The sequence below is a fragment of the Fundulus heteroclitus genome, chromosome 21, assembly GCF_011125445.2.
Source record: "Fundulus heteroclitus isolate FHET01 chromosome 21, MU-UCD_Fhet_4.1, whole genome shotgun sequence".
Lineage (NCBI taxonomy): Eukaryota > Metazoa > Chordata > Actinopteri > Cyprinodontiformes > Fundulidae > Fundulus > Fundulus heteroclitus.
Window position 1 is genome coordinate 38,724,457 of NC_046381.1, and position 26,581 is coordinate 38,751,037.

A 26,581-nucleotide genomic window follows, 5' to 3' on the forward strand; every position below is an offset into this window, starting at 1 on the left:
ATCACCTGAACAGGTACGTTTCAGCTGTAGACCAGCAGACCAGCTTCCTCACAGGGCTCCAGCTCAAAGCTCCTAATGCTTTGAGCTAATAAAAGAAGTTATTAGTCTATTATTTTAAACTTTTCTCTGGTACTGAGATCATCTGGTTCAGGTTCTGCAGAGGTTCTAGGCCACCATGAGGGAGCAGACTGGGCCTCGTTTACCAAAAACGTCTGAGTGGCTTTTATCGTTCAGATGCAGAGAAAAACACCTGAACTGTGGTCAGAGTTTGTCTAGTATCTTATTTTAACGTTAGTGAGACATCAGAAGTGCCGATGAGGCCCCGTCTCTGACAGGACTCGTCCACGGATCACCAGAATCCTCCCTGGTCTCCACCTGGAAGGTTCTAGCGTTACTAATACGTTTATTTTCTCACTGACTGGGTGTCTGGGTGGTTTATTAGCACCTCTGTTAGCTGATTAACTGGCTGAGGGATCTCTGCTGAAGATCCAGGTTCTGGTGGGGAAGACGGATGAACAGATGGGATCAGAGTGAAGCAGGACGCCTGGTAAAATGTCCTCTTCAGTCTGGAATGATGGACGGGTGGCGACACAAAGGGCACGGAGCAGCATTAAAGTGGATTCCAGGAGAGACGGATCCCTCAGCTTCCCTCTCCCCTCGAGGCATCCTGCTCTTCCTCCTCCGGAGAGACTGAAGGAGGAGTGAGGAAGAGGAGGAGCGCTGTGAATTATTAACCGATCTGTCACTGTAGTAGGGAACCCTGTCTGTCACAGGAGGGAACACATAAACCCACTCCCACAGATCCCATCACCGTATCGGCGTTTGGGTCTGAGCTCGTTAAGGATTCATGAGGCTTCAGCCTAAACGGTCTGGGAGGACCATCGGATCCTCTTTCTCTGCTTTCTCTGCTTTCTCTGCTTTCTCTGCTCTTCATCCTGCCTCACGTCCCTAAAGAGCCGCTCTGCTTAACTTTCATCAGTCTGCTCTCATTTCGTCCTCCTGCTGTAGCGCAGCAGCAAAGACCAGACGCTCCAGGTGCGCCACCGCAGGTACGGCCCGGGATTCAGCTTCTAAACAGGAAGTCAATCGGCCAATCAGACGCCAGCAGCTCAATGCATCGACTCATCCAGATGTGATGAAGACGAGCTGCTGAAGGTCAAAATGAGCACCAGAATCAGAACCATAGACGGGCCGGTCCAGATAGTTCAGAACCTGCTGAACTGCTGGCAATTTCACCAACAACCCTCCCTCTGGTTCAGAGTATGGTCTGAAGAGGAGAAAACCTCTGAGCAGCTGGAGATGAAGATGTGGTGCTGATGTCAGAGGAGAACGGGCCGGCCGGTTCTGGATGAGAGAAACAGAACCTCTAATAATGGTTCCTCAGAACCAAAGTCTGCAGAACAGAACCTATTAATGTAGAACATGTAGGACCTTGGAGCAGATGGACCTCACCGGGTACCGCTCCTCTCAGCTGAGAACAGGAACCATGATTCCCACAGAATCACCAGAACCGGACCAGAACAGGTCGGATGAAGGTTTCATGGTCCGATGAGTCTGGATCTCAGCTGACTGGGTCAGAACCTGGTGGAACCAGCAGGAAAGCCTGGATCCATCCTGCTTGTGTCAGAGGTCCAGGCTGGTGGAGGTGGTACCGTGCTGTCAGAGATCTTCTCTCTTTGGACCTCTTGGTACCAGCAGAGCACCATCTAACCCCCACAGCCCAGCTGAGTTCTGGTCCTGACCGGGTCCACAGTGGACCCAGGTTCTGATGCTGCTCCCAGCAGGATGATGGACCGAGCCACAAAGTTCTGGGTCAGAAGGTCTCACCAGAACATCTCTGTGGGGGAACCGGAGGTTCTCATCATGGATTAAACTGTGTGACGTTATCAGGTCAGTTTGGACCAGAACCTCTGAGGAATGGTTCTGACACCTTGTAGCATGGATACCATGAAGAATTAAGGCGGTTCTGAAGGAGGTCCAGCTGGGTCTCAGTAAGGTTGTTCTGGTGGTCCGCAGTGATGAGGACGGCCAACATGGCGCTGACTTAGTTTCCTCTGATCAGAACCAGGTTCTGGATCCGGACGGAGAAGAAAACAGGGATCAGAAGTGGCTCCTCAGGTTCTGGTTAGAGTAACAACGGTCCGCTCCGCAGCGGGACCAGAACCAGAACCCTGCTCACTCTTAACGGCGTGGTCTGCAGACGGGCCTTCAGGCTGGACCGGGTCAGCGGTACCACCCAGGCCCGGCGCGGTGAAGCCAGGAGGTTCTGGGCCGGCTGTCTTTCTGACTGGATGCATTCAGCGTGAGCGTCGCCTACCGTCCATCTGCTGGAGCAGCGGGACACCATGAGCGTCTCATGACTCAGACCCCCCCCCTCCTCTTCCTCCTCCTCCTCCTCCTCCATCGCTCCGTTTATCAGAACAAACCAACAGATGACCTGAGTCACCAGCAGCTTCATCTGTTCCTCACATTCACGGCGCCGGCGTGGGTCCAGCGGACCAAACCGGGCTCAGAGCGGCACCGCTGCAGAACCACCGAGGCCTCAGAACCCGCTTCAGCCCAGCTGCGCACATCCAGGTGGAAATAACTCTCATTACCCACAATCCCCGGGCCGGGCTAATGCAAAGCCACTTAACATCAGCGGCGTCTGATTGGCTGCTCCCTGCTTTCTCCTGCTATCACAGTGAATAATTCAGACGGGTCGGCTGGCATTTCCCCCCCCGCTAATTGCTCGTTAAGTGCTCCGTTTGACCTTTAGCGGCAGGAGGAGCGCTTCTGAGCGGTTCTGTCTGCAGCGGAGGGGAACCGGGTCTGAGCCCGGTTCCCCTCCGCTGGGGCGGCGCCGACACGTGGAGGACAGGGCCGGCATCAGAACCGCCTCCACCGAGGCGATGTGGGCTTCAAACCAGCGCTCAGAGACCGGGGGGGGGGGGGGGGGGGGTGGGGGGTGATGTGTTCTTTATCACTACTGTTGCTCTTTGCTATCAGTTATCACTTTGTTTCCTCAGGAAACTTAATACTGCTTCTAGTAACACGTTTTCCATTTAGCAACATTCTCCAGACTTATTACCATTAATAAAACAAAACAGACTTTAATTTAACTCTGAAATCTATAAAAAGACAATTATACCAAAAACATATTTCTAGTTTTACAATAAATTAAAGTTTTGCTGCAGGTTTTTCTTTAATGGTAAATTTTTTCTCCAGATTAATTATGCCTACAGTCACTATTCATTGTGTTTATTATTCTTGAACAAATGTTTCTTTTACTTCCATCTATTAACTAAAAGCAGCGAATGAGCAGAAGTTCAGTCTACATTAAATCAGTATTTGCTGAGAGGCTTGTCTACCTCCAGGACAGCATCGGTTCTCCTAGGTGGACCTGAACCCCTTCAACTCCAATCAATACAATTAAATGTTATTTAATTTAAGTCAGCTTCCATCAGATCCTCCAGGTTGGTGAGAAAGTTTCCTCTCTAAGGAAACCCAGCAGGTTGCATCAAGTCTCTCCAAGCAGCATTCACTCCTCCTGAAAGAGCGTAGAGCCACAGTGGACAGTCGTCTGCATTGTTGATGGCTTTGCAGCAATCCCTCATACTGAGCATGCATGAAGCCACAGTGGAGAGGAAAACTCCCCTTTAACGGGGAGGAGAACCTCCAGCAGAACCAGAACCAGGCTCAGTGTGAACGCTCATCTGCCTCCACCCACTGCGGCTTAGAGAAGACAGAGCAGAGACACAGAAAGCTCAGAAGCTCACATTGACCCAGGAGTACTTTCTATGTTAAAGAAGACAGAGCAGAGACACAGAAAGCACAGAAGCTCACATTGACCCAGGAGTACTTTCTATGTTAAAGAAGACAGAGCAGAGACACAGAAAGCACAGAAGCTCACATTGACCCAGGAGTACTTTCTATGGTAGATGGTAATAGAGGATGATCTGCCTCCCCTTCCTGGTATCTTGGTCTAACCACAGATCTTCTGAGAACGCGGCTTCATCAGACGGTTCTGCTGAACATCTTCTGATTTCAAAAGGAAATAAACTTTAATCTGCTTCCCCAGGTCCACCACTGGGTCCACGATCCTCCAGCCTGACCTCAGTAGCCGTCCAGCTGCTCCTCTCCCAGTTCTAGAGCCGGTTCTGTTCAGTTAAAGTCCGGTTTAACCCACATGGGATGCTGATTTTTAAAGCATTCTTAGCAGTTTTTGATAAATGTCCAAAATCTTCACACAGTATATACATATAAACACATTTTCCAGACTATCAGGCACACTTAGAATCCTTAAATTATCTCAGAAATTGATGGTGCGCCTTATCAATTTCTGGGGATTGGGGGGTGCACTGTAAAACAAAGGAACTAAAAGTAAATAAAATCCTCTAGAATGAGTGTATTATTCCTTAATTTGAGCAGCTAAATAAGACTATCTGCCAATGGAATGAGAATTTCTACCCCTAAAATAAAATAATTAGATATCCTGCACTTGAAATAACGAGATGGAGATGAATTGTTCTTATTTTAAGTGCAAACGTCTCATTCCATTGGCAGAGAGTCTGATTTAGCTGCTCAAATTAAGGAATAATACACTCATTTCTAGAGGATTTAATGTACTTCTAGTTCCCTTTCTGCAGTGAGTGATGTTACACACCTGGGAAGAACATTGAGTGTGCCTTATAATCTGCTGCTCCTTATGGTCCAAAGAATACGGTAGAAATGGACAGAGATTAGACCAAGCTAACAAACAACAGCGTTATCAATTACTAAACAAATACAGTTAGATTTTCCAGGTTATAACAGAGATATTTCTGGTATCTTTGGCTGTAAGCCTCTGGATGTTACGTCAGGGTTTTTCTTTGGTTTTAAATCTCCAGTAAAGAAGAAATTTATCGACAGAAAGAAGAGAAATGGCTTCTGGAAAAAGAGGAAACGGTAAAACAAGCAAAGCCTTTCCAGCTTGTTGTGCTGCAGGAAAAAAAAGAAGCACAAACACGTTTCTGAGAACAATCTGATCGTTCCAGTCATGTTGAAAATTCAGAGTTTGTTCCGACAGGGATTGTGTCTCCGGGCAGCGCTAAATATTTAAGCAGCAACACATAACGCTGAAGGCAACAAGCTGGTTCACAAAGTGAGCAGCGGCCAAACAAGCTGGGCCTGACCTGAAAGCTGCCGTTCAGCTCAGCGCCGTCACTTCACATCTGCAGACCCAACAATGGCTGCAGACTCATTCATTATTCACACTCAGTTTATCCTACAGGAAACACGTCTTTCTGTTTCCTCTGCTGCTCGCCATCCCAGCCCGATGGGCCCGTTCTACTCCCACTGGCTCACATGTTGACCTTTCACCTCTCTGCTTCTCACACAGCTCCTCATGAGCTCGCTGCAGCAGGTCCGGTCTCTGCTGGGCCCGCTGCAGAACCGGGTCAGAGGGTGAGGACCGGTGTAGGTACCAGATCATCTCGGGCGCTTCCCTGATGACGTCTATTTATGGCAACTCCACTCAAACAAACTAGATTATGTCCGCGGTCTCCATTTGTTAAAAATCTATTTTATTTTGTTAATTTACGGTTATTTTCCTGTAAATTAGTCGAGGCATGAAAACTTTTAACATCATTCTGGAATACTTGTGTGGTAGTCTGACAATTTAATCGGTAATTTTGCAGGATCAAAGTTACAACCTTAGAGAAATTTAATTCCTCCAATTTTTTTTTTTAAGTTGTGAAGGGAAACTAAACCATAAACTCATTTCATTTTTAATAAAAGTCAGCAGCCAAATTTAATTTTATCACGGCATTCATCACTTTAAAATCAATAACGTTCATTCCTTCTTTTTGTACTGATGTTGTTCTTTCTGATCACATGTTTTTTTTATTATTCCAGATGAAATTGTGATAATTTGATTATTATTTTTATTGTGGTATTTGGTAAATTTAAGATATATGCTGGATAAATTAGTCTGGCTAGCCCTTCCGTTTTTGTTAACAATATTCTTCCAAACATTGAGCCAATTGTCAAATATTTGTTTTTTATTTATTAATTTTTTTGTAAAATGGCTTGAATATTTGTTCAAGCTTTTGAGAAAAAAGAAACCGCTAAATTAACTTAATAAAATTGATTCGTTACAAATGCAGAGCGCGGGCTCTATGTAGTTTGTTTGAGTGGTGTTGCCATAAGGTGACGTCATCGGGAGGCGCAGGGACCTCATGGAGATTTTCTTCATAAAATTGTCCGTTTACAAACCGTAATCCCGCTCTAGAATAAAACCTACACCCCGCTATAATTACTTTAGTAAGTTGTCCAGACCAATTACAATGTTTTGCTCAATTGAGCAAACGTTAAACTAACCATGTATAGTGACGTCATCATAAGGCGCAGGACCCGAGTCAATCAGGTACCTACACTGGCTCAGGTCCAGAGACAGGCTGGTTCCTAGGACCAGGAAGTGATCCTGATTGGATAAAGCTCCAGGTGGTTCTGATGCAGACCCGTCCCTGTCAGCCCCTGGGAGTGCACTGATGATTCATAATGATAATAATAATCATTATTTTCACTTCTCAGCTCCGTGCTGAACATTTCTGCTCAAACATCTGGTTCTGGGTGTTTCCTGTCCTCCAGGCACCGCTGGGCGCGACCTGCTGACATAAACCATACAGGGGTTGGACAATGAAACTGAAACACCTCTCATTTTAGTGTGGGAGGTTTCATGGCTAAATTGGACAAGCCTGGGGGCCAATATTCATTATTTGCACATTGAACCAATAAGAGCAGAGTGTGAAGGTCCAATTAGCAGGGTAAGAGCACAGTTTTGCTCAAAACATTGCAATGCACACAACATTATGGGTGACATACCAGAGTTCAAAAGAGGACAAATTGTTGGTGCACATCTTGCTGATGCATCTGTGACCAAGACAGCAAGTCTTTGTGATGTATCAAGAGCCACGGTATCCAGGGTAATGTTAGCATACCACCAAGAAGGACGAACCACATCCAACAGGATTAACTGTGGACGCAAGAGGAAGCTGTCTGAAAGGGATGTTCGGGTGCTAACCCGGATTGTATCCAAAAACATAAAATCACAGCTCCCCAAAACACGGCAGAATTAAATGTGCACATCAACTCTCCTGTTTCCACCAAAACTGTCCGTCAGGAGCTCCACAGGGTCAATATACACGGCCGGGCTGCTATAGCCAAACCTTTGGTCACTCGTGCCAATGCCAAACGTCGGTTTCAATGGTGCAAGGAGCGCAAATCTTGGGCTGTGGACAATTTGAAACATTTATTGTTCTCTGATGAGTCCACCTTTACTGTTTTCCCCACATCTGGGAGAGTTACGGTGTGGAGAAGCCCCAAAGAAGCGTACCACCCAGACTGTTGCATACCCAGAGTGAAGCATGGGGGTGGAGCAGTGATGGTTTGGGCTGCCATATCATGGCATTCCCTTGGCCCCATACTTGTGCTAGATGGGCGCGTCACTGCCAAGGACTACCGAACCATTCTGGAGGACCATGTGCATTCAATGGTTCAAACATTGTATCCTGAAGGAGGTGCTGTGTATCAGGATGACAATGCACCAATACACACAGCAAGACTGGTGAAAGATTGGTTTGGATGAACATGAAAGTGAAGTTGAACATCTCCCATGGCCTGCACAGCCACCAGATCTAAATATTATTGAGACACTTTGGGGTGTTTTGGAGGAGCGAGTCAGGAAACATTTTCCTCCACCAGCATCACGTTGTGACCAGGTTAAAGTGGCAGAAGCTCCTGAGCGTAGCGGTTCTGGTTCTGAGACGCCCAGCAGGCCCAACCCCCCCCCCCGTTCTCCCATTCACAGATTTTCTCTCCAACGCTGCGGTTTTCCTGCCGGCCCCCCCTCTCTCAACCACTTCACTCTCCTAAAGCTGCTCCAGAGACTCGCTGTGTGTGTGCGTGTGTGTGTGTGTGTGTGTGTGTGTGTGTGTGTGTGCGTTGTGGGTCGATAGCAGCTGTAAGACAAACAGGAAGTCTCCTGAGTGTGTGTGTGTTTATTAATCTGATCAGGATGGAGGGAGGCAGGAAGCCTTCGTCATTAGGAGGAGGTTCATGTTTCTCCACATCCTCCACAGGCGGCCACAGCTTCTCTGGACCTCTCTGGGTTTCTGAGGAGCTGCTGAGGGCCGCTCCCTGCTTCCTGAGTGCAGCGCCGGCCTAGAACCCGATCGTTCCTAACCAGCTTTGGGTTTGATGCCAGGGAACCCGAGCTTTGGTTCCTCGTGCTGAGGACCCACAGGTGTAGCAGGAAGAAGCTGCGTTTCCTCCTCCTGCAGGTTTAAGCTTCATGAACAACCAGCAGAGAAACCCTGGCCAACCTTCATAAGGCCTGTAGGAGCATCAGGTCAGCTCCAGACCACCTGAGCTCCATCATCCTGCAGGAGGAGAACATCTCAGCAGCTGAAACCTTCCAGGATGCCAGTGAGTGGAGCATCATCTCCTCTGTTCTGGATGTTCTACAGTCAAGGGTGAGTCCATTTGGGTCATCAACAGAACAATGAGTCCGACCACAGCAGCAGATCCACAACAGAAAGGAATCAAAGTGCTGAAACGGCCTAGTCAAAGTTCAGAGCTGTGAGAACTCTGTGTTGGGAGGTTCTGCTGGACTTTAACGCGATCTTCCTGATCAGAACTTTATAAATGACAGAAGTTCTGCCCACGCTACGCAGAAGCAGAACTTTCTGCTGAGTGCTGTGAGGACAGCGGCTAACTTTGAGCAGGAAACTTCTCTTAAAGAGAATAAATGTGATGTGCTCAGACGTGTTTGTGTGTTAGTGAAGCACAGATGAATCTTCATGGACTCCAACATGCAGTCAGATTAAAACAACAAACCGGGAGCGTCATCAATCCGTGACACCATCTGGGTTCTGCACGGCTCGCATCAATCATGCAGAAACATTCGTTTTCATCTAATCAGCCGCCTCTGAATCACCAGCAAACCATCAATCCCGGGATAACGGCTACGGCATCAATAACCCGCAGCGCTGATTAAACACGCTGCTGTCTCCTCTGACGCTGCCTGATCAAGACACAGCCGCTGACTTATCCGTCTGACCAGAACCAGAACTTCTCCTGATGTGGAACCAGAGCGCAGCGCCGTTAGCGCCTCAGCTAGCTTCCAGAGATTAGCCACGGCCCACCCAGACCGAGACGCCGGGACGGAAAACTGACCGGGGTTAAAGGTTATGAGCTTTAGATGTGCTTCAGCTGATGGAGGGCGACGCCTTCATTTTAGCATCAATCAGAACCAGCAGCGCCACAAACCGGGTCAGCAGAACCACCAGTGGACCGGTCCATAACGTTCTATCCAGAGGTGAATAGTTACTGGGAACATTTACTCAGTTACACTCAGGGGTGTGAACAAAATGTGCTTTTAGGAGCAGATTTACTGCACTCTACCTTTATTTGAGTAATAATATTAAAAATATCACTAATAGTTATTTCTTGGTTGGCTACTTTTTACTTTGGGGTAAAAATATATTAAAGTAGCGTTGCTCTTAAGTTAAATAAGCTACTCTACCTACTGATTTAATAAGAACAAAAGGAGGAACTGCTTCTGCTAAATGGAGATCACATCCTGCCATAATTCTTTATTATAGTTCTGATGTAAATATTTATATTTATTCATATAGAGCAGAGCAGCACGTCTGCAGGGATCTGGGTTTTAACTTCTGACCCGTTTCTTACCAACATGTTTCATTTTCTTCCTGCTAACCAAGCAGATCATGAACCCATCTCCAGGTTATTTATGATGATAAGTAGTTATTTCTAGTTATCATCCAGAAACCTGATTCAACTGGATGTTATTTATGTTATTTTCAGCAGGGTTTCCAGTGATCCTGGTTCTGATCTGGGTCGACTGATTTCCTTTAAATGAGCAGAAGTTAACCAGGTATGAAACGCTTCATCCTTCACATCAATCAGGGAGGTTTTCCTCACACCGTCAGGTTCTGCGCTCCTTTTAAAACAGCTGGTTCTGTTTTAAAAGCTCAGAGTTGAGTGGCTCTTAGTTTTAAAGGACCTGCTGGATACGTGGAGCTGAATAAAGAGCATTTATGGGAACAAACTGGTTGTGGCAGCAATTGGCCGTGTTTCCTGCTGCGCCTCCTTTGACCTCTGAACCGGGCCGATGATGCGGGTTTTCTCCTGGTCTCTGCAGACTGAGGCAGACTGAGGCAGGACGGCTGCATCGTGGATAAATGAGCTGATTTCCTGGAGTCTGGGGAGGCGACTGCTCCTGAGTCTGATCTCAGGAGCAAAGCAGGGCAGAGCCGCACGTTTCAGGCTAATAAACAGAAATTGGACCTCCTGACAGCGCGGACTGGAGGTGAAGTGTCTGCTGCTGCCCCCTGGGGGGATGCGGGTTGCCAGTTTGGTGGACAGCAGGTGTAATAGAGGCCAGCTCATTGTTGTCTCTCTCCATCAGACTCACAGGGAGCGCTCTGACTGCAGCCATCTGACTGCTAATGCTGCTGATTGCTGCTTTCTCTGAGAACGTCAGGAGATAAAACGCGACTTATCGGAACGCTTCCCCTTCCAGGTGGAGCCGTTAAACAACATGCAGCTGTTTTAAGGCAAGAAGCAGCTGCAGGTCATCGTTTATCAGGGATTTCCTCTCATCCAGGTGGTTAAAATGAAACATAGCATGAATACCAGCTTTAATGTCAAGGACCTGGCAACCGTCGGCTGGATCAGTGATCCTGCTGGCAGACCTGGGGGTTGCCAGTTTGGATCTGGGTCTGGGTCCAGGTCTGGGTCCAGGTCTGGGTCCAGGTCTGGGTCCAGGTCTGGGTCTGGATCTCCACCATGGAGCTGAGGAATCCATGCATGTTCTGCAACGCCGCAGCCCTCAGCATGATGCTGCCACCACCATGTCTGGTTGCTGCAACGTTAGGAAACGTATGTCCAAACATCCTCATGGACCTTAAAGGTCTCACCGGGTCTCACCGGGCCATGAAACGGTTCTCCAGAACACATTTAGCTGCCGTCTGTGAGCTGCTTACGCTGCCACCATCCTGGCTAATTTAGAACTGGTCCTGTGGTGGTTCTGGTTCTTCTGGACCTTCCTGCTTCCTTTGGGTCTCCTGGGACGCTGAGAGGAGCTTCTGCTGCTGTAACTAGACTGAAGCTCTTGTCTTAGGTGTCCACCACGGTGCCTGAACGTTCTGGCGCCTCTGGGTTCTGGTCGGTCCAATAGTGGCGCTGAGTGATGCAGAATTATTCCATCCCAGAACCAGGAGAGATCCAGTAAATCATGATTAGATGTTCTGATCAGAGCAGGACGTTTATCAGCAGATACCAGATTCTGTGGACCTGGTTCCGGTAGTTCTGGTAAAACGGGCCACAGCAGAACCTTGTTAGATATTTACTCCTGAAGAAATGAGCAGGGATGTTGGTTTGATTCCCTGAACTCTGCGTCTGCCTGTTCATTCCTGTTCACAACCTGACTGAAACCTTCACCCACAGGCTAACAGGACTGATTCCCTCTGATCCTGGGTTCTGGTCCTGGGTTCTGGTCCTGGTTCTGGTCCCAGGTTCTGGTCCCGCTGTGTCAGGGAGGTGATCCGGTGTACCAGTACGTTTCTGTCCTCCATCTCGGTTCCGTCACAGAGGGAGAAACGTCCTGAGGTTCCTCTGATCCACAGATAAACGTTTCTGCTGCTGACTGACGCTGGGAGGCAGAACCAGCAGAACCAGCAGAGTTCTGGTTCTCCCTCTGGGTCCAGCACGTCATGTCGGACCTGTGACCCGACTGATGAGCAGTGAGAGGCCTGCAGAGGATGCTGCTGTCATTTCTGCGCTGTCAGAGCAGCGGGTCGGGTCTCTGGAGCCTCCGGGTCACGGCTTTATTGAGACAACACGCGGGCCTGGACCAGAACCTCGGCCCGTTTCAGTTTCAGCAGCAGAACATTTACACAGGGTCTCCCAGGAGGAGCGCCATGAGAGCCGGCGGCCCAGAGCTCGCTGTTCAAACACAGACAGAACCTTAATTAGAGCGGGTCAGAACCAGCGCTGCAGCGGCGCTGCTTCAAGGCAGAGCAGCCAAACGGGTCGAGTTCTGGTCCTAAAGCCGCTCCGGATCGACCGCTGGCTGCAGTGAATGGATGAAAGTGGTTCAGATGAAGCCCAGAGGAGCTCGTCTGGACCCAGAACCACGTCTGGACCCAGAACCACGTCTGGACCCAGAACCACGTCTGTTCATCTCTCTTTGACCCAGAACCACGTCTGGACCCAGAACCACGTCTTTGACCCAGAATGCCGACAAACGCAGCAACCCCAGCAGAAAACTGTTAGAATGATCCTCCTGCTGATGTAGCCGACTAATTAGCGTTCTAATTGTTTTAATTGCATTAATTAGCTTAGCAGCAGTAATTAGCAGGAGACTCAGCGACCAATCACAGGCTGCTTCCTGTAAAGTCAAACAGGAGGTGAGAAAAGTTCTGGTAGCAGATTCATGTTCTGGACAGAGGGATGCTGCTTGCTTTATCTTCTGCTTCTCAGACTGGTACCGGTTCTGATCAGCTTAGTCAGCAGATCCAGAACCTCACCCTGCAGCAGGCGGACCTGTTGCACGGTGAGGAACCATGACGGGTCGCTGGTTGATGAAGAGCAGCCAGCAGCTCGGCTCTTCCTCCTGTGTCACGTTAACCATGCTGGGTCCTGAAGAACGGCGGCGGAGAGGAAGACCAGAAGAAGAACGGCGGCAGACAGGAAGGCCAGAAGAAGAACGGCGGCAGAGAGGAAGGCCAGAAGAAGAACGGCGGCAGACAGGAAGGCCAGAAGAAGAACGGCGGCAGAGAGGAAGGCCAGAAGAAGAACGGTGGCAGACAGGAAGACCAGAAGAAGAACGGTGGTGTGGCGCTGGAGGAGGCCTCAGAAAGGCAGCTGATGGTGAGTTGTCCCTCCAGCAGAGCAGCTCTCCCTCCTCACCTCTCAGGGCCTGAAGCCAAGATGCTGACTTCATGATTCAGCCGACAGAAGCTGATCTGCAGGAACGTCTGCGTGGCGGAGAGGCTGGCAGCTGCCGGAGACACGAGAGAGAGAGAGAGAGAGAGAGAGAGAGAGAGAGAGAGAGAGAGAGAGAGAGAGAGAGAGAGAGAGAGAGAGAGAGAGCCCAGCTGGAGGAATGTATGTCAGGAGGAGGAGGAGGAGGAGGAGGAGGAGGAGAAGGAGGAGGAGGAGGAGGAAGAGGAAGAAGAGGAGGAGGAGGAGGAGGAGCGGCTTCTCACCACCTGCTTAGATTCAGTCCATCACAAAAGAAACACCTGAATGTTTCAGTTCTTCCTCTAGAGTCCGGGTCCAGCTTGGTTCCTGTAGGTTCAGGTTTCTGGTTCCAAACTAAAGGTTCTGCAGAGAAAACCCAAACCTGGCTGATGTTTTACCAACTTTTATTTATTCAGGTCTTCTAAACACAAAACTTCTGGTTCTGCTGCTTTTCTCTCAGAAAATTATGGAGCAGCTTTCAGACAGACAAACATTCATTCCCGTGTTTTTAGATGAATCCTGGAAAAGAGTTTCACAGCCAATGGGAAACTTGCTGAGATAAAGAAATAAAGGCTTCAGCTAAACGTGAATATATAACCACAGCCTGGCAGTAGATGCAGCGTCCACAGCTGAAATCAGGAGAATAAAACACTTCATCAAGAAATTCTGACGACTTTAAGGTATTTATAAGGATGATCTATAGTCTGTGCTGCCTGACAACAAGAAACCACTGACAGGTCAGAGAACCACAGACCAAGACGCGTGGAAAACCCACTATTGTTGGTATGAGTGTGAGAAAAAGCAGCTAAAGCCCAAAGAAATAGGAAACAGTGACAGCTTGTTCCAAAGCATCTGTAGACGGAGAAGATCTTTGTCTGCCTGTCTGTCAGCGTTTGTAACTAAAATGGTGAAAAAGTCGTTTCAGTGACACTGATTAAAGATGGTGGTAATAACTGTAACATCTAGTGGATCTGTATAAACATGTAGACGTCTACGTCTGCCTGACAGCAGCGCTGCTTCTGCTGCTTTATGACGGTTTATTTATTTCCATCCAGCAGTTTCTGCTGCGCTCACATGAAGCTGCTTCTCCTCCACCAACATGGAGGCAGGTTTACCTCCAGGACGTGTTCTCCAGCTTAGCGAGCGTGTAACCTTGTTCCTGTCTCTGTGTTTGCCACCGTAACCTCCACGCTCAATTACACCTAGATTACCCAGAGGCCCCTGGGGCCGAGGCGGGCGGCGAGCTGGTATAAATCTGCTCTGTTGTTGATGCTCCGCTCTCTGACGCCCATAAAGCGCCGCTGCTGCTGCTGCTGCTGCTCACAAACAAACACTGCAGGCGCTCAGAGACGGCGCTCTGGGGAGCAGAGAGCTAATATGCTAACGCTGCCAGGTAGCCTGAAAGACGAGGAGGAGGAAGAGGAAGAGGAGGGATGAAGAGGGGATGAATGGGAAATAAAACCCACCTACAAACAGGAGCAGAGGCTCACTGTGTGGCTTTGCACTTTATACACATTTAACCAACTACAGTCACGGTTAGCCTTTAGGTTAACGGCACTCATGAACATTTACGGGACAGCAGGCGTCCACACTGATTTCAGTCAGATCACAACGCTCTAAAAGTAGAACATTAAACGGGAGGAACGCGGAACAACGTTCTAAAAATAGAACATTAAACGGGAGGAACGCGGAACAACCCGGTAGAGAACCAGGAAGCTGATCCGTGCCGGTCTGAGCAACCCCACCAACGCTGGAGAGTTAAAGGGAAAGAAGTCGGCTTTAAGACGACGCCAAGCTGGAGAGACAGCAGCAATGACCTTAAAGAAGAACCAGAACCAAGATGGCAGCAGGACCCATGATGGAGGAACCATGGTGGACAGAACCATGGTGGACAGAACCATGATGGAGGAACCATGATGGAGGAACCATGATGGAGGAACCATGATGGAGGAACCATGATGGAGGAACCATGATGGAGGAACCATGGTACTGTGGACCGGTGGACGGACAGTATTAGTTCTCCGTGTCCTCCTGACACCAGAACCACATCTTAGTTTAGTTAATGAAACAACGACCAGTGAGACCTGGGAAGGCAGTGATCGGACTATAAACCAGAATGAACCAGGCTTGGTCCCCAGAACGGCCTAGTCAAAGTCCAGACCTCAGCCTGACTGAAATGCTGCGGAGCAGAAACAGATGTCTGCAGACCTGAAAGAACAAAAGCAACGCTGGAACCTTGTTCAGTCTGGATAAACCGGACTCAGACTGGTACCGGCCCAGATAGAACCATAACGGCGTTCCTCGTCTTCCTCGTCTGGTCCTCTGGCTGCAGCATCCAGAACGCAGCAGCAGCGGCAGCAGGAAGGGCCCCGCCCGTCCTCCCGGCTGTGTGGACGGTGCTGCAGCAGGAAGGATGCATCCTGTGGGAGCCTCAGACCGCTTAATGCATCCTGGGCTGCTGGCCGTTTACGTCCTGCTCTGCCCACTGATTGGTTGTGGCAACAGAAAGCAATCATCCATTATTCAGGACCATAACACGCTGCCACCCACCCAAGGAGAACGCCAACGCACCCCTTCACTATCACATTCCCCCAGCCGTCCAAGTTTTAGGGCCCCCCCCCCCCCCCCCCCCCCGTTAAATCATTCATTGACTTCTGGTGGGTGCTGCCTCTCTGTCTGCTGCTGACGCTGCAGGAGTCAACAGGAGGACGGAGCCATGACAGGTGGAGGAAGACGAGAAAGGTGAAGACACTCCAGGACTCCAAGGAGTCAGAAAGTTTACTTCCATCAGTGGAGAATTTCACAGCAAACACGACCGTTAGAACGGTTTTACACGAGTTTAACCTTTGATACATGAAGCTCTCTGTTTTGTTAAACTTTTATTCATAGAGGTCGTCTCATTGCTGCTGCTTCAGTGGATTTAAGCACCAAACAATCTTATTTTCAGATCTTCTCCAGACACAGAAGCTCTTTCTGGTACCAGCTGAGGTGTCCACCATGTTCCAGACACCTTCACCATCAGCACGGCTCTGTGGAACCTGGCTGGTTCTGACGTGTCAGAGCAGGAACCGAGCTAAAGCACGCAGGACACCGGGCCTCCAGGACTGGAGATAGACACGCCTCCTTCAGTCCCTTTACATTCCTGTCCCAGTCTCTCCATCACTCTCTGCCTAAAGAGCATCGGTGCTTTTCTGCTGGGGCTGTTTAAAGAAATAAATCTAGAAACTGTGTAATATCAGGAAGTTTTGTGATGACCCCCACATCTCTATAACTTTAGCATTACACAGCGTCCCTGCTCCCCTCTGTGAGCGCTAGTTTCTCCTGACATTAAGTCCATCCAAGTGGTCCAGTCTAAGCAGAATGCTTCACCCTTTGAGACTGCATCATTGCATCACTGCATCATTGCACGCTGGGATTTAGCAACGACCACGTCTTTCAGATGTCGTGGAGCTCTGAAAACTGTAAATGAGATTTATCTGCAGAGTAATATCGGAGCCGTCCTGCTGGAGCTCTGCTGTGATAAAACTGAGATCTGGTTACTCTGACAGGACCTTCTCTGAGGTGTTTCTCCAGTCGGACTTCTAACAGCATCAGTTTTATTAATAAGTTCCCATCTGGTGGTTTATTCCCCACAAACGTGCCGACATGACTGCAGTAACGGGCCGCTCTCATGCTGACTGACAGCTCCGCCGGCTTATCCAATCAGTCCTCCTCCGGTCCCGGCTGACGCCGCTTCCCACCAATAAGCTCAGATTTGTGGGGCATCAGCTTTGATTTGCGGCTCAATGAGATGTTTATGGGCCGGGGAAACGGCGAGAGAATATCTGAGGAGAGGAGGAAATTTATCCGACGGGCTTCTGTTTCTGACAGTTGGAGAGGGTTTGGATCCATTTGCAGCCATAATGGATATTATTGTTTGCGAGGAGCTCAAACACTCATCCGGAGCTCACTTTCCATTTGTGAAGTCAGACATCAGGATAAACACGTTTTCATGAGACGGCCTCTTCCTCTCCCTGTGACGAGCCCAGTTCATGAAAACTGTATCAGTGAAGTTTAGTGAGAGTTTACTGAGACCAAAAGGTTTAAAACTGTTATATATGCTGCGCCAGCGGTTAGGGAAAGTAGGTCCTGGGTTCAAATCTGCCTCTCGCTCAGTGAGCGCTGGAGACAGCACCTTCAGCCCTGCAGGGAGAAGCAGCGATAGACGATGGATGGAGGTTTAATTCCATGATTAGCATGCGTCACCAGGATGCTAACCTGAATCGTAAAAGCTGCTCCGTAAGATTCGGTACGAAGAAGAATGTCTGCTGCACGTCTTTTATAAATCACGGTAATGATTACCGTACTAGACGGCTATGAGAGCAGCATGGATTAGAGCTGACTGACCAAAAAGACACCAGAAGACTTACATGAATACGGTCTTAAGGTAAAAAATGCACATGAATTCCAGTACGTTTAATTAAAAGTAAAAGTTTTTAGACAACATAAAAGAGAAAACATAAATGTATTTATTCAGATCAAGTTTATCTCTCATCAGACTCACATTGTTTTATTATAACTGTCAACTACAAATGTAAGTTAGCAAGGATCATAAGTGGAGTTCCTCAAGGCTGCGTTCTCGAGCCGCTTTTATATTATTATTTATTTACATACACGTCTTGTTCTCTTTTATTACCATCTATGCAGATGACATAGTTCTGTAACTCTGTCACCACTGGACAGTAATAAATTAAACCTGTTAAGTAAATTAGCTGATTATATCACATTGATGGGTCAGTGTTTCCTTCAGCTTAGTGAAATAAAAGTCATTAATCGCCTCTAACGCTTTTCTTTCTTTAGATGTAATGATAACCTTTTATGCACTTGTTTTTCTCTTTTAAGGTATTTCTGGATGTCCCATTTTATAATAAATTATAATAATTTTTCTATGTCTCAAGTATATAAATGTACCAAAGTGTATATAAACTAACGTTTCAAGCATGATATTATCTGTCATTTCAGAAGAAAAGTCATTAAAAAAACTCTGAAGCCCTTAAAAACTAATTTATATTCATATCATTTATGACCAGGAAGCAGCTCAGTTTTTAATGTCCGTTTAGGTCTAAATCGGTGCATGTTGTGTTTGAATGAAAACAGTTCCTCTCCAGGGGCGACGTCAGTGTTTTCCTCTGTTCACATCAGAAACCTTGAGTCTAAATGACTTTAATGAAACAGCGTTGATCAGTGGTGACAGTTATTAAAAGCTAATTGGTTTCTTCTGATAGACCCAGCCCTGCTCTGAGTTTATGGCCTTAAACAGTCTCAGATGCCTCATCAGAGCTTTCTGCATGCAGACAGGAGTTGTTATTCAACTTTAATATGCCGAGTAACGACAGCAGATGGAGCGAAATAATCTATCACTGCAGGCAGATTCACGGCGCTGATCTGCTGAAGGTTAGACAAGTCAATCAAGATTAAACTCAGAGTCCATCTCCTTGGAAATAAAAGCGCTTGTATTTTCCTCCACCTTTTGATGCTAATGCTAAACGCTACTCGTTGCATTTATTTACCTTTCAGCTGTAATAAGCAGAGCAGCAACAAGAGAAAGAGAAACTGAGGGCCGCCTCTACAACAGAGAAGACTGTAACTGAGATGTGTTCTACAAAAAGACTAAAAAAAACGATAAAAAACAAAGAAAAGCAGCAGAAATCAGTGAGATTGTGGTATTATTATTATTTCTTCATTAGTTAGAAAATAGCCAAAGCAATAATTAAAACAACCAGGGAGAGACAGGGCTGGACGAGGACCTTCCTCTCCCAGACAGGAGGACGGTAAATAATTATCTGTTAGAAACCTGTAGGAAGGTCTACACGTGTGAACGGGGGGTGCTGATGGAGCTGGAAGGGTCTGAATGTCGATGCTTCAAATGACCACAGCCATCCATCCCTGGTGGGCAGCTGGAACTGCAGCAGCTTCAGGAGATTTATAGTCGGGATCCAGACGGTTCTGACGCATCTTTAAGGTTTCTGACTAAACCCAGACCGCCTGGGGGGTTAAAGTGAACCCGCCTTGGTTACTACGCTGGGACACGCCTCTGGCCGCAGCGTTAGCAGTTAGTTTTCCTGGAGATAATCTGGTAATCAGACCCAGTCCTACCGGGCCGGGCCCGTTTGGCTGGAGACTCCAAACCCAGAATCACCGACTGCATCTCCAGAAAGAGAGAATTTATCTTTGAGGACGGCCAGAAGATTCAAAGACTTCTCACAGAAAAGAAATAATAAAATTAAAATGCAAGTTTCTAAATCCTTTTTCTAGCAACTGTTGATATTTAAAGTTTCACTAGCGGCTGCATCAGAGCGGCTGCATCAGAGCGGCTGCATCAGAGCGGCTGCATCAGAGCGGCTGCATCAGAGCTGCTGCATGAGAGCGGCTGCATCAGAGCGGCTGCATCAGAGCTGCTGCATGAGAGCGGCTGCATCAGAGCGGCTGCATCAGAGCGGCTGCATCAGAGCGTCTGCATCAGAGCTGCTGCATCAGAGCGGCTGCATCAGAGCGGCTGCATCAGAGCGGCTGCATCAGAGCTGCTGCATCAGAGCGGCTGCATCAGAGCGGCTGCATCAGAGCGGCTGCATCACAGCTGCTGCATGAGAGCGGCTGCATCAGAGCGGCTGCATCACAGCTGCTGCATGAGAGCGGCTGCATCAGAGCGGCTGCATCACAGCTGCTGCATCACAGCTGCTGCATCAGAGCGGCTGCATCAGAGCGGCTGCATCAGAGCTGCTGCATCAGAGCGGCTGCATCAGAGCGGCTGCATCAGAGCGTCTGCATCAGAGCGTCTGCATCAGAGCTGCTGCATCAGAGCGGCTGGATCAGAGCTGCTGCATCAGAGCTGCTGCATCAGAGCGGCTGCATCAGAGCTGCTGCATCAGAGCGGCTGCATCAGAGCGGCTGCATCAGAGCTGCTGCATCAGAGCTGCTGCATCAGAGCTGCTGCATCAGAGCTGCTGCATCAGAGCGGCTGCATCAGAGCGGCTGCATCAGAGCGGCTGCATCAGAGCGGCTGCATCAGAGCGGCTGCATCAGAGCTGCTGCATCAGAGCGGCTGCATCAGAGCTGCTGCATCAGAGCGGCTGCATCAGAGCGGCTGCATCAGAGCGGCTGCATCAGAGCTGCTGCATCAGAGCGGCTGCATCAGAGCTGCTGCATCAGAGCGGCTGCATCAGAGCTGCTGCATCAGAGCGGCTGCATCAGAGCTGCTGCATCAGAGCTGCTGCGTCAGAGCTGCTGCGTCAGAGCGGCTGCGTCAGAGCGGCTGCGTCAGAGCGGCTGCATCAGAGCTGCTGCATCAGAGCTGCTGCATGAGAGCGGCTGCATCAGAGCGGCTGCATCAGAGCTGCTGCGTCAGAGCGGCTGCGTCAGAGCGGCTGCGTCAGAGCGGCTGCGTCAGAGCGGCTGCATCAGAGCTGCTGCATCAGAGCGGCTGCATCAGAGCGGCTGCATCAGAGCGGCTGCATCAGAGCTGCTGCATCAGAGCGGCTGCATCAGAGCTGCTGCATCAGAGCGGCTGCATCAGAGCGGCTGCATCAGAGCTGCTGCATCAGAGCGTCTGCATCAGAGCGGCTGCATCAGAGCTGCTGCATCAGAGCTGCTGCATCAGAGCGGCTGCATCAGAGCTGCTGCATCAGAGCGGCTGCATCAGAGCGGCTGCATCAGAGCTGCTGCATCAGAGCTGCTGCATCAGAGCGTCTGCATCAGAGCGGCTGCATCAGAGCTGCTGCATCAGAGCTGCTGCATCAGAGCTGCTGCATCAGAGCGGCTGCATCAGAGCTGCTGCATCAGAGCGTCTGCATCAGAGCGGCTGCATCAGAGCTGCTGCATCAGAGCTGCTGCATCAGAGCGGCTGCATCAGAGCGGCTGCATCAGAGCTGCTGCATCAGAGCGGCTGCATCAGAGCTGCTGCATCAGAGCTGCTGCATCAGAGCGTCTGCATCAGAGCGGCTGCATCAGAGCGTCTGCATCAGAGCGTCTGCATCAGAGCGGCTGCATCAGAGCTGCTGCATGAGAGCTGCTGCATCAGAGCTGCTGCGTCAGAGCGGCTGCATCAGAGCGGCGTCAGAGGGAGACGGAGCAGAGGCTGATGTTTAAGAAGATGTTAAAACCCAGAAACAGAGGCGGACATCTTTACGCACTGCGGGGCCCTTGATGCTCACACACCTCATGCAAGGTCGGGTAGGTGTGTGTGTGTCAGGATGGTGAGAGAGGAGCCTCGGCCATGAGGTAGCAGCCTCACACCGCAGCTACACACACACAGTAACACACAATAACACAATAACACACACAGTAACACACAATAACACACACACACACACACACACACACACACACACACACACACACACACACACACACACACACACAGTAACACACCTCCTAAAAAGCAGGCATCATCAGCTCTGCAGCCTCAGGTCTGAGCTCCAAGGACAGCTGTGAGAGAGCAGCTCTTGTTGTCATTTAGAGCAAACGGGGACTTTAACCCCCCAGAATGTGTGTGTGTTACTGTGTGTGTTACTGTGTGTGTGTGTGTGTGTGTGTAAAAAGTGATGAGTCAGCTATCAGCTGTTTGCCGTTAGCAGCGCCGCAGACAGGCTGACCTTTCCTCCTCCTCCCGCTGCTCTCCCACATTCCCCCCCGCTCCTCTCAGCCTCCACTCCACGTTCTGACTTTGCAGAGTCACTTTCAGCCTCGGAGATGTGGGCGGGGCTTAAAAATGTCTCCCAGACGAACGACGCAGGAGAAGACGGCGTCTAGGGAACGGCCTGCACCCCTAAAGGACTCTGGGGTTGGCCCTAGTTTAACGCTGGTTTCCTGATGGGACGGAGTTTTCTCTACTAAAACACTTTATGCTCAGATGTGCAAAACATTCAAGTTAATTTAGAATGTTTCAGAAGAAGTGGACAACCCAGGTGTTCGCCCTCAGGTCACTGGCTTGGGTTTGAAAACTCCAGGCGTCCAGAGCTTTTAGATGCAACAGAGAGGCTAACAGAGAGCGGTTCTGCTGAGCGGGGACCGGGTCGGCACCGTTCTGAGGCGGTTCCTTACTTTGGATGCGTGAAGTCGTCCACCAGCGTCACCTTCTCCACCAGGTCTCCTCCCACCGCGCGGACCAGCTCGTAGAAGTCGTTCTCGGAGAAGTTCTCCCGGTCCGGCCCGCGGGCTTCAGGGTCCGGCAGCCAGAAGGAGATGTCGTTGTGGAGCGGCGGGTATTTGCTGAGCGGCTGATAAACAGAAACACACACAATGCTTAGAGGTCCGGTGTCTTCCCGTCCGGTTCTGGACCAACCTAACTGGTCCATGAAGGTCCGATCAGAACGTTTGCTTTGGCCAGAGCAACAGGTGACCCGGCGGACCTCCACCAGAAGGCCCGGACCAAAGCTAAGCGGTTCTGGAGGAACCAGGAGAACCTTCCATGTGAGAAGGTTCTCCTGGTTCCTCCCTTAATGTTGGATATCCAGACGGTTCTGGTTCTGTTCGTCTCTGAAATGATGATTCGGGTTTGGAACCGAGCCTCAGGTTCTACAAACTAAAGTTTATCTCCTAAAAATGTTTTGACCTGATTCTCATTGGGTCCATTTTATTTAAAATGTTCTGTTAATGTGAGAATCAGTACTATTTACTAACTATGATATTTTCACAAATATCTTAACATTAGTAAAATATCTGAATTAAAGGGTTTTTCTGCACAATGAACTCATTTCTCTGGATTCTGTTATTTATTCCAAAAATAAAAAATAAAAGCGGTTTTGTGCTATTTCTATTTTCTGATCATGTTTCTTTTTATTTCTGACTAAAATCAAAGTTCTGCTGCTGTTTATTTCTCCTCTTAAACAGGGAAACTCCATAACTGTTGATTTTAGGTGTTTTCAGCTTTAATTGTCCCTAAATGTCTGAGTTTGTTCTGCAGGTGAAACACTGATCGCTCAAACTGCTGCCTTCACCGTCACAGAACCAGAACCAGAACCAGAACCAGGGGAGGTGGTGTGGTTCTTCATGTGGAGCTGAGGAGTCTGTCTACACCATAAAAGGCCGTCCTGCTTCCTGCGTGGCGTCTGGTCAGCTCAGCTCATTACCTGGAGCTCTGAGGGGGGGGGGGGGGGGGTCTCTGACCCTGGGCAGGAGATGAGCTGTGCTCCCCTGGTCCCTCTGGAGGAACCGGGTTCATCAATAAAGCCAGGAGGGCTGGAGGGGGGGGCTGTAGATCCTACCTCCTTTCCTTCTCTTCCTCTGTCCTCCATCAGTGAAGAGTTGACAAACCTCGTTAGCGAGGACGGAGGAACCGCAGGCTGAACTCTGAGTCTGTTTCCCTGATAACCAGGCAGCTGGTTGGATGGAGGTGGTGGTTAACTAGTTAACTGACAGGAACCTGTAATCTAGTTAACTGGCTAGTTAAGGAACCTGTTAACCAGTTAACTGACAGGAACCTGTAATCTAGTTAACTGGCTAGTTAAGGAACCTGTTAACCAGTTAACTGACAGGAACCTGTAATCTAGTTAACTGGCTAGTTAAGGAACCTGTTAACCAGTTAACTGACAGGAACCTGTAATCTAGTTAACTGGCTAGTTAAGGAACCTGTTAACCAGTTAACTGACAGGAACCTGTAATCTAGTTAACTGGCTAGTTAAGGAACCTGTTAACCAGTTAACTGACAGGAACCTGTAATCTAGTTAACTGGCTAGTTAAGGAACCTGTTAACTAGTTAACTGACAGAAACCTGTAATCTACTTAACTGGCTGGTTAAGGAACCTGTTAACTAGTTAAATGGCTGGTTAAGGAACCAGGGGCGGCTCTAGACAGGGGCCCACAGGGGCCAGTGCCCTTGTAGAAATGGTCCTAAAGACATAACATTAAATAAACTTCTTTTATATGCATCGGTGAAGAAACCACACCTCATTTGTCACTTTGACCAATTTTTTTTTTTTTACCTTTTCAATTTCACCCTAACTAGGGTTTAAAAAATCAAGGTGTTTTACTTTTAGCTTCAGCTGTATTGAGCTGGGATCACAGTTTTCATCTGCTAGATCAGGGATCTGAAACCTGCAGTACCAGAGCCACAAGTGTCTCACTTCATGTTATTAAGCGATTAAATATTGCCCTGTTTTACGATTTCATTCTTTTATGTGCCCCTGTGAAAAAAAACACTGGCCCCACCTTGGCCCCCCTGGTAAATTTGGTCTAGAACCACCACTGTAAGGAACCCGTTAACCAGTTAACTGGCTGGTTAAGGAACCACTGTTGGTTCCTTAACCAGCCAGTTATCTAGTTAACTGGCTGATAAAGGAACCCATTAACGAGTTAACTGGCTGGTTAAGGAACCTGTTAACTAGTTTACTGACAGGAACCAGTTAACCAGTTAACTGGCTGATTAAGGAACCAGCGTTGGTTCTCTCTGTCTCGTTGTTGGTTGTAATAAAACATCTAGAAATGGGTCAGCGTGCCTAAAGCGGGTCAGACTGAGGTCCAGACTAGAAACATCCACCAGAACCACGTCTCCATGTCAGCTAAACATGTTCTGAACCGTTTTCCTTCTCTAAAACCTCCTCAGTGGATCATTCTGTCGATGTATGCGGTACCAACGCCTGCAGCCCAGCAGACTACAGGAGAGCTTTAGGACAGAGAACGGTCAGTCTGGGTGAAATCAGTTCTGATGACCTCCTGTGGCTGAGGGACGCGCAGCAGGTTCACAGAAGAAGAAGAAGAGCCGTGTACCTGGAAGCAGACGTGCTGCTGGATGTCCTCCACCCTGAACTGCCTCAGGAAGCGCTCGTCCCGACTCCAGAAGAGCCGAATGTCCGGGATGCCGTAGAGGATCATGGCCAGCCGCTCCAGACCCAAACCGAAGGCCCAGCCCAGCTTGTTCCCGGCTCCCGCTGAAAAGAGAGCAGACCGTGAGGAGGAACGCCGCTCTGCTCCGCTTCTGCTCCGGTTCTGCTGCGGTTCTGCTCTGACTTCAGTCCTCAGCAGAACCTTTCCTGAAAATAGCTCGTTTTAAACGTCAGCTCCACAAATCACCGGCTGGAGCTCGACTGACTTTACTACTGAGAGACGAACAGAAGGAGCAACAGGAGCTGAAAATACTGGAAATTCACCAGGATATTAATTTACTTATATTACACATTTATATTAAACAGATGTTGCTGCAGTCTGAAAACTCAGGATGTTCTCTAAACACAAGGTCCCAGAACAGAGGCTGGTCCATCCTAGGGACAGGTGAGTCTACAGGTGAATCTACAGGTGAGTCTAAGCTCTAAAGAGGCCTGCAGGTCTATAAAGCTGGAACTTCTCACCACTGCAGACATTTAGAACTGAGAAAGCTTCCTGGATGGAAGAGAAACGTCTTCAGCTTTAGAACAGAAGTCCTTTCTTTGGGTTGATCATTAATTGATCACCTGGATGACTGAGAATCTTCACCAACACGTTTATAGGGCTGCGCAATATTAGGAAAACAGGAAATTCAGACCGTTTAGAAGGTCGTTTAGAGACAATCTGTGGCTTCTCAGCGCAGTTATCAGTGGAAACACCATATTCTGAGGGTGATGATGGGAGCTGCAGGACCGACTCCACAAACAGAACCGAGTCCAACGTCGTCTCTGGACCTAACGGCAACACTCAGGTCAGCAGAAAAGTTTGATCCCAGGAGGATTTATGTTGCTTTAGGGCACTACGGCAGTGCAGGGCTGGAACCTGAGACCATGAAGATGACATGAGTCATTTAGGGGGAAGTGACCGCCTGTTTCCTGTTTCTGCTCTCACCTAGACTAAAGGTGTGCGTAGTGGACCTGCAGAACCGGGTTCCCCCAGTGAACTGCCTGGTGGTCCAGGTTCTGTGTCTCTGAGTCAGAACCGAGTCCACACATGAACAGAACTCTTCCCGGTCCATTCCAGCAGGACCCAAACCGGACGGGTTCCTGCGGGTGGACTCAGCCCCAGAGAGCCTTTCAGGGCCGGGGAGCGTCTGGCATGTTTCCTGTTCTGCAGGCGATTATTAATGTCTGGATCGTGTCGGCTGGACCGTTGCATCGCCGCTGGACCTCAGGTTCTGGGTTCTGACCCGCCTTGAAGACGTCCAGCGATGGGGACAGATGCTGACATGTCGCTCGCTTTAATGCAACATTAAAACATTAAAGTATTAATCTGCTTCTACAGTCTAACACAAAGCATCTCATTCCACCGGATCTTTAGCTTTTAAGAACAAAAACCCGTCAGCTGCGCCGCGGTGGGTCAAAGCAGAGGGCGGACGCTCCGTGGAGTGAAGGATTATGGGTAAATCCACGGATTTCAGGCGAGTTCAGCCTGGGACCGAGATGAGAGGCAGGCGGTTTGTCTCTGAGGGACGAAGACTGATGGAGACAAAGCTGCTTCCTGGTTCTGCAGACCCGCCGGGAGCTGAGACGAGTGAAGGAGAACCAGACAGAACGTCAATCTCTATTCTGGTGCTGAGAGAACAAATTAACGGCGTTCAGCCTTCAGAGCTGAAAACTCACATCCAGACGGTTTTATTTCATCACAACAGGAAACAGATGTAGAGATTAAAAGCAGC

At 49.0% G+C, this 26,581-nt stretch overlaps 1 protein-coding gene across 3 annotated transcripts in view; it reads right to left on the bottom strand.

Annotated features, from left to right (window-relative positions):
* Window positions 1-26,581, bottom strand: part of fars2 (phenylalanyl-tRNA synthetase 2, mitochondrial) — a 101,525-nt gene that overhangs the window by 13,501 nt on the left and 61,443 nt on the right. For all 3 annotated transcript variants that reach the window (XM_036124864.1, XM_036124863.1, XM_036124861.1), the window contains 2 exons: window positions 24,751-24,911; window positions 22,087-22,262 (listed from right to left, as the gene is read on the bottom strand). In XM_036124864.1, the coding sequence (XP_035980757.1) occupies window positions 22,087-22,262; window positions 24,751-24,911 (337 nt within the window). The remainder of the gene's footprint in view (window positions 1-22,086; window positions 22,263-24,750; window positions 24,912-26,581) is intronic.